Source organism: Diaphorina citri, unplaced genomic scaffold (assembly GCF_000475195.1).
Source record: "Diaphorina citri unplaced genomic scaffold, Diaci psyllid genome assembly version 1.1 scaffold3516, whole genome shotgun sequence".
NCBI lineage: Eukaryota > Metazoa > Arthropoda > Insecta > Hemiptera > Psyllidae > Diaphorina > Diaphorina citri.
Genome location: NW_007380916.1, coordinates 9838 through 18082, shown reverse-complemented (window position 1 = coordinate 18082; position 8245 = coordinate 9838). Strand labels below are relative to the sequence as shown.

At 38.2% G+C, this 8245-nt stretch overlaps 1 protein-coding gene across 1 annotated transcript; it reads left to right on the top strand.

The window, feature by feature from the left end:
• The first annotated feature begins 5422 nt into the window (after positions 1 to 5422).
• LOC103520357 (pre-mRNA cleavage complex 2 protein Pcf11-like) lies at positions 5423 to 8048 on the top strand. Its single transcript, XM_008485445.3, has 4 exons — positions 5423 to 6101; positions 7312 to 7446; positions 7650 to 7850; positions 8028 to 8048. Exons 2-4 carry the CDS (start codon positions 7336 to 7338, stop codon positions 8046 to 8048), a joined length of 333 nt encoding a protein of 110 aa, XP_008483667.1. The 5' UTR covers positions 5423 to 6101; positions 7312 to 7335.
• Positions 8049 to 8245: the final 197 nt, after the last annotated feature.

Sequence of the window (8245 nt, the reverse complement as noted above, 5' to 3'; positions counted from 1 at the left end):
GAGTAGTAACACCGTGTTGCTGCAGCTACCCTTCCATTTATTTCTGCATCAATTGTTCCATCTTCTGATATGACTGAGCCCAGATATTTAAAGGTGGAGACTTGTTCAACTTTTTGGTTATTAAGGTTGATAGTATGTTTTACTGGGTTTTTTGATATTACCATGGTCTTTGTCTTGTTCACATTGATAGTCATGCCTCGCCGTTGCATTTCCTCGTTCCAGATGTTAAGATTGAACTGAAGAATGGTAGCGTCTTTGGCCAGAATTGCAAGATCATCTGCGAACGCCATCTCTGTAATAAATACTGGCTGCAGCTTCCAGTATCCGATGTTGAACTTTTTTGTTCGTTGCTTGCAAGCCTTGATGACGTCATCCATGAGCAATATGAACAGATATGGGGACAGAATATCGCCTTGTCTAACTCCACACGTTGTTTTGAACTCTGTGGAAGTGGAACCACAAGTTCTAACCTGATTGCGACAAGACCTGTAAAAGCTCTTTATTCCGAGGACCAGTCTTCTATTTACGTTTTTCTTTTCTAGGATTGACCAAAGCAGGTTCCAGGGTACTTTGTCGAATGCTTTTTCGAGGTCTATGAATGAAATATGGAGTTCAGAGTCAAATTTGATGGTTTTCTCGGTTATTTGTCTTAGTGTGAAGATCAGATCTTGTGTGCTCCTTCCTCTTCGAAATCCACACTGACTCTCTTCCAGCCCAGTTTCTGTCGCATCCCGTAGTCTGGTTTCTAGTATTCGGGAATAGATTTTGCCAGGAATGCTTAGTAACGAGATTCCCCGATGATTAGAGCACTCTCGGTTATCACCTTTTTTGTGAATCGGGATTATAGTGGCAAGCTCCCAGTCTTTAGGAATTTTAAGTTGTATCCAGGCTAGTTGTATGACCTTCAGCAATAAGTCTTCTCCAGCTGGTCCCATGTATTTCACCATTTCTGTCGTAATATTGTCAGCTCCAGGTGCTTTCCCCAACTTCAGTTTGGCTATTGCTGCTTTCATTTCGCCCATGGTGATATTTCCTTCTGTCTCTGAGTATGTTGAGGGTTCGATGTTACTTGTTGGATCTTGACTTGATGGACTTGAGAGGTTGTTACTGTCTGCTAAGAGCTCTTCAAAGTATTGCTTCCATCTTTCCATTATACCTTCTGGTGATGTGATCAGATTACCACTGCGGTCTTTGATAAATTTGAGTGGACATTCTTTGTCTGTTCGGAGCCTCTTTAAAATTCGATAGAAAAGTTTACGATTATCCTTGTATGCATTCTCCATTTTTTCTCCAAACTCTTTCCAGCTGTTGGATTTAGCTACCAGAACAGCATTTTTTACTCTAATTCTTTGTGTTTTGTATTCTTCATAGTCTGTTCTTGTCCTCGACGCCAAGTATTTTCTCCAAAGTGATTTTTTCAAATGGATCATTGTTTTTATTTCTTCTGACCACCAGTGAGTGAGCTTTCGAAATGGGCCTTTAGTACTGATTCCACAGACATAAGCAGCTGATTCTAGAATAATTGTTTTCCATTTTGCCCACATATCTTCTAGATTCTCCGACTCAGTGGAAATCAGGCTCACTTTTTCAGATATTTTGTCTTGGTAGTTCTTTTGTGCTTCTTTCTCCCGTAACTTGTAAGTTTTGATTGCTCTGGATTTATTTTGTGTTCTTTCCTTATTGTTGGTTTGTCCTCTTCTTTCAGTTGTCATCTCAAGCACTACCAAATGGTGATCACTGCCGATTTCCGGTCCTCTTTTAACTCTGCAGTCTCTGACATATTTCATATTTGCTGATTTTATGATAGCGTAGTCTATGATGGATTTTTCGTTTCTTGATGGTTCTGATCTTGTGAATTTATGAACGTCTTTGTGTTTGAACTTGGTGTTGACAATTGCCAGAGAATTACAAATACATAGTTCTAATAGACGCTCTCCGTTGTTGTTAACGTGGTCTTCACCATTGGGTCCGATAACCCCTTGCCAAAGATCTGCTTGGTTTCCGACTCTGCCGTTGAAGTCTCCGATGAGGATGAGGTTTTCTTGTGTCGCTTCATCAATAGTTCGCTGGAGAGTGTCAAAGAATTCGTCCTTTACGGCTGCAAGTTCTGACTCATTTGGACCATAGACTATTACAAGTGTGTATAGGGTGTATTCTTCTGTGATCTCCACTACCATAATTCTTTCATTAATAAACTTCCATTGTTTTATATTTGGTGAATCCTGCTTCTTCACTAAAAATCCAACACCAGCTCTAGCCCTCTCTGTGTTTGGGACTCCCGAGTAGAGTAAGATGTAATCATTCTCCATTTGTTCACATCCTCGACCTTTCTTTTTTGTTTCTGTAAGAGCCAAATATTTGACCTTGGTGTGTAGTATCTCATCCGTCAGCTCTTTTTAGTCCGTCCTTCCTTTATTATTACAATAGTAATAAAAAGGTATAAGGGACGGACTATTGTATTCGCTTCGGTGTCTGTCACTCTGTCGGTCGGTCGGTCGGTCGGTCGGTCTGTCGGTCTGTCCCCATAGAAGGACTTATCCAAACCTGGTCGACCTATATATCAAATTAAAGGTCTTTTTACCAGGAACACGAAAATGGTGGTGCAAATTTTGTCCAGAAAACCATAAAGCCAAAAAACAAAAAAAAAAAAACTGTTTTTTGGGGGATTTTTTGTTGTACTTTCAAGCATCTTGTTTCTTTCCTAGTTTTAGTAACCCTCAATACCTACTCTGGCTCTTCTTTTCTACCTCTTCAGCTTTTACTTCACCTTCTCTCCCTTCTTCCACTTCCATCTTGTATATTTTTTTTTCTTTCTTTGTTCCTTTCCGTTGATCGCATTCCTACAGTCCTCCAATTGGTTCCTATGTACAACATTTGCATTTGAGTTATGTTAGGCTGTGATTTTACCTCTCTTACTTGTTTTACTGTGTGTCGCCCATCACAAGTTCCTATGAAAACAACATGTGTCATACAGTAATCATTTATTGTAAGAAATAAAAACCTGTGATATCTTATTATTTTGTTTGGACAAAATTTTGCGTGTCTTCTTGTTGTGTTAACTTTTCACCTTGATCTCTTATTTTTTTTTTACACACGGGGATGCGAAAATGCTTTAAACCTTGAAAAAAACTTCCCTTAAGTACTTGTCATCAAAAATTCGAGGCTGAGGTGGGGTTTAGAAAGTTCCCAAAATTGGTTCTGGTTTAAAACAATAAGGAAAATGTTTAAATAATTTAATTATGGTCGAGTATGTAGGCTTTTCATTGGTCATTCTAGCAGTGAAGTATTTTTTCTACTTATCCCATGTTTCTGAAGAGATACTTAGAGAACGAGTTGCATACCTACAGGCGTAAATTGTCTTCGTAAATTTCCGCCTGTTTCAAGGTGTATACTTTAGTTAGAAAGTGTTTACTGCTCATATAATTAATTTCTAATGAACTTACGTAAGCGTAAATATTTACACAGAACGTTTTACAGTACTTTGGGACCGCCGAATATTTTTTTATCGCGATATTTTATTCGCGATAAAAAAATAAAAAAAAAAAAAATGGAGACGAGAATTCACTTGAAGAAAAGCGACCTATGCGACCTTTGTTTAGTATCACAAGTACAATGATGTAAATGATGAGTCCAGAGCAATTTCAGTTTTGAAACCCTTCTCTATGTGAAGGATTTGGATTTCGAACAAAATCGTTGATGAAATCAAAGCTTCAAGACCAGTGCCTGTACCCCTCCCTTATCCACGCCCACGAAGGTTACTTTACAACTAACTAATTGAACTCACGTGAAGGTAAACGCCTCAATGTGCGAAACACTTCATCAGAAGACATGGAGGTGTACCTGATCCACTCGACCCGAAATCTGTTGAAGCCCATATCTATCTGGGAAACTAAACAGGGAGTAGATCAGCAAACCCCTATCCATCCTAGCTAGCTGGCAGTCAAAAGATTGTTTACATGGCTTTACTCAAAATACCTACTTGGAAAGATCAAGCCCAAGTCCTCACGATATTTAATCGCACATCTTTGAATGTAGTTCAGGACGACCACAGTTACACCTGGCTGGAGACCATCACACCTCCGACTTTAGCTAACCCGTTAAGTGGAACATCTATCTATGAATGGCAATCATTGCGCTCTGTGCTCATCTGAAGTATTCGAAAACATGGATTTGATGAGCTGTTGTCAATCCAGTCCGTACCCCGATTTAACCTTCTTCCGTCTAAAAATTTCGTGTTCAAAAACTAGAATAATAATAGTGATAATTTCACGACTTTTTATAAATCATTTAATTCCAACCTTTGATTTTTATTCGATTCAGAACACTGTAAATCTTGCAACTAAAATTAATAGTGGTGGTCCGATAGGTAGTAAATATTCGTTGAGATAAAGCGATAAACGTAACATTTTCGCGGTTTGCCAAAAGAACATTGAAAATTTTGATGACAGAGTTTCGTAAATAGGTCAACAGAAGCTTTCATCGCAGTCATCTTAACAGGGTAACTCAGAGGACATAACCTTAGGTCGAAGGTACACTTGAGGCGTGAATTTCCTTAACGTTCCAAGTGCCAAAAAATTAAAATTTTCAAGAGAGCAAAAAAGTTCCGCCTTGTACTTTTAACGTTATGCCTTGCACATCAAGTTAAAGTCTAAAATCTGAAAACTAGAGCGAAACTAACAACCATCATTGATAAGGATGATAAATAGTATTTACGAGTAAAACCTATCAATCACATAAAAACTAATATGTATTGAGATTACTAAGAGGAGTGTGGCAGTTAGAAAGTTATGGAAATGCATGTTTCACTCATTTGTGAGTAAGCAAAACCACAGACACAAAATTCTTCATCGCTCAGTGTAACTTAAACTCGAATTTCATTTTGAATCTATTGAAAAGCGTCTTTGGCACGGGTGACATCGGAATACTACAGCAGAAAAATTTTCAACTCAAAAATCCCCGTTCATTTCCTGGAACTTTTACACGTGGAAAAAAAACTGGAGGTGGAGTTAAACTCCCCACCAAAGACATCCGTGATACGTTCCATTTGTAAATTTGTTCCCAACTTATAAATAAATAGCTTTGGCAAGTCAAATATTTGGACAAATGCATGCGTAAAGCCTGGTACACACTCTACGACACAACCTCTTCCAACTTGGTGTTTTGACGGATCGTTGTGTTTGTACGTGTGCAAATTTCAGGCTTCTCTCTCTTAGGTTACGATCTGGAGACTGGTTGGCAAGAGCAGTTTAGTTCTTCTTCTCCATTCATTCCGATCTTGAGCTAGTCGCTTCAGGTCTAAACGAATGAAATGTGCGCGGCTATCGCGTACACGCCCAACGGTCTGTCGAAAAACCAGGTTGGAATAAGAACCACGAATATGGAAGATGAACCACGGTATTATTATGGAATCCAAATCGCCATAATTCACACAGTCCTTACAAATTACTCAACTTTCTGACTTTATCAACATATCAACTCTGACTGTAAAGATACTTCAGTGGAAGACCTCTGGTTGATACATAAATCTTGTTCTTGTTCTTGCAAAAAGTATTAGACTTTATTTAATTTCCCATGGCACAATCCCATGTTGAAACATCCTGGTATTCTTATTTTTATTCTTTACTAAATCCTTCCAGTTGTATCATTAATTTATTTTATGTTGATTGTCTCTGTTTATTTCTTTATTTCTCCTACTGTTCTCTATATTATTTATTTACGCTTAAAATGTTGTAAATGTTATTTGTGATTGAAATATGAAAAGAAATAAAAGACATGCTTTTCCATTCTGCCTTTTTCTTTTCTCAATTTGTGGAGGTTATGGCGGTACTCCCTCCCTCTTGGGGGAAGGGTTCAAAGAAAACTGGAGCCTTTCACTACCTCTTGGCTTGGATATATTCTCACCCTGCAGAACCGTCATTGGTGTGATTGGAATGGGTGTGAGAGTGTAGCTTTGTTTCTATGACAATATTTTCTAGGTTCGCGCTGAAGTCAAGCTGCCTGTTCTCTATCTTATTGATTCCATTGTCAAGAATCTTGGTGTCAGATACACGCAACTCTTCAAGAAGAATATTGCATCCCTATTTTGTGGCGTTTTCGAGAAGGTAAGTCACAACACTGAATTCTTTTTAGAGACTTTCGGTCCAGGGTTACAATTCCTCCTTATCTTGAAGGCGCCCAGTGACCCTGTCTTGAAAGGTAAGTTTCATATTAAAATCAATAGCTACCCACGGTTCACGACAGTTTGAATTCCTTTCAGGTAAGTTGGTAAGTATTCATGCTAAATTCTGATTTGTAGCTGAACTAAGATGGGTCTCTTAAGAGAGATCGCGAGAGCAGCACTAACGTCCAGTGCATTTAATGATGGGATTCAAGGAGTGTCCAAATATAGTCGACGGCCGTCTATGTGTGAACTTACCTTGAAAGAACTAGGAAAGGTAATGTAATGACCCTTCATTGTTTTTCCATATAATACGATCACCGGAACTTGGCCTGGCGCACTGCCAATCCTTGCTTGTGAACCCATAGTTAATTGTTTCCCAACCAAATCAAAGTGGAACTTAAAGATTAAATTTCGAAAACAATGCTCAGTTGAAAAAATGATTTTTCGTTGACACTTCAGTTTTTTTAATATTTTTTACTAGACAACGCAGTCGAGGTGTCTGGTTTTCTTCCATGATTTCCTATTTTTAAAAACTCGGTGTCATATTTTATGCACGTGAACTGCTATTTGTAATATGCAATATTCAACGACATCGGTCTAAATGAGTTCCAACAAATGCCTTACCACGCACATTGTCCATTCGCATTCAATGGTAATATGAATCTTTCACTGTAATCGAACACCTATTCTTATCTAGTTGTCGGTTTATTTCTCTAATGATGCTTCAGCATTATTACCTCGCGTTATAATTTATTAAAAAAAAAACTACGTTCTCGTTTTTGATTCCGTAAATTTCGATTCAAAAATTGCATAGGTACATATTTATGTATTTAATGGACTACTATTTTGGCTTCACATATATTTAAAGGGCTAAACCGGTGGGGACGACCTTTAAGTTTTTTTGATTCCTGTATATTGATTTTACTCGCCGATTTCAGAAATTTTTTAATTGATCCTGTACTGTGAATCAAAAGGTACAAGCTTTCTTAAATCTTCGTCTGTTAATTTTACTATGCGATTTCCGAAAATTTCCAATAGATCCTATATTATGAATCAAAAGGTTTTCTTAAATCTTTCGTCTGCTTATTTTACTTACGGTTTATTTACTTATACGGTTTACGAAAATTTCCAATGATCCTGTATTTTTATAGGTGGATGAAAAGGTCCGAGCCAACATGTTCAAGTTACGCACCACTTGGGATGGAGTGTTCCCGGAGGAATGTCTGAACCAGTTGGACATTGGCGTCAACCAGATAGATCGGGCGTGGCCAATCAAATCTGCAATGGTTAGTAGCTTTTTATTTATTTATTTTTCATCTGATGTGGCACCGGCTGAAAAGAAATGTTTTATTTAATGACAAACATGCAAAATCCGCCCCCTAGTTATTAATATTAAACCGATAAATATACGTACACGAGACCTTGTTTATACTGCTGGGGTAAAGGCACTTTTTAGTCTCATTCGTTTCTCTTCTCTCATCTGTTCCAGGCAATGGCCGCAGTTGGAGCCCCTGCAGTCACTCTGTCTTCCTCCGCGATTGAAGCCTCGAAAGAAACTCTTCTCAAGAAACAAAAGGAACTGCTTGAGCTGCAAAAGAAGCGACTCGAGTTGGAGTTGCTACAAACCAAGGCCAAGCTGGAAGAGCAAGAACGCCAGAAAGAAAAACTTCAGATACAGCAAGACGTTAAGGTGAGATTAGTTGTAAACAGGATTGTGTGGGTTCGATCCCAGCCGAGGGGAGGCATGGAATTTTATCCTTATTTATTTGAGAATTTGACCACAAATTCAATGGAGCTCTAAGGGTTAAGTGGTATTGTATTTTCTTTTATTTTTACTATTATTATTGTATTTTCTTTTTGGAAACAGAAGCGATTTCCTCTTTTCTGAAGCTCATTTCTCCTCTTTTAAAGGAAAATACGGAAATACTTTCAACCACGCCAGCCAGTCGCGTGGTTGCGCTTGTACTAAACCATTTGAAATCCAAGATGGCGCATTCCCAACCATTTGCTCTTTTGACGTAACGTGTGATTTTTACATCCGTTGTTGAGCAAATTTCTATAATATACAAGAAAATATATGTATGA

Excerpts from the sequence above, each read along its gene's own strand:
- LOC103520357 (XM_008485445.3), top strand. The coding sequence starts at position 7,336 with ATGTTCAAGTTACGCACCACTTGGGATGGAGTGTTCCCGGAGGAATGT. Across the intron at positions 7,447-7,649 it reads GGCCAATCAAATCTGCAATG|GCAATGGCCGCAGTTGGAGC; the intron begins GTTAGTAGCTTT and ends CATCTGTTCCAG. Across the intron at positions 7,851-8,027 it reads AGATACAGCAAGACGTTAAG|AAGCGATTTCCTCTTTTCTG; the intron begins GTGAGATTAGTT and ends TTTTGGAAACAG.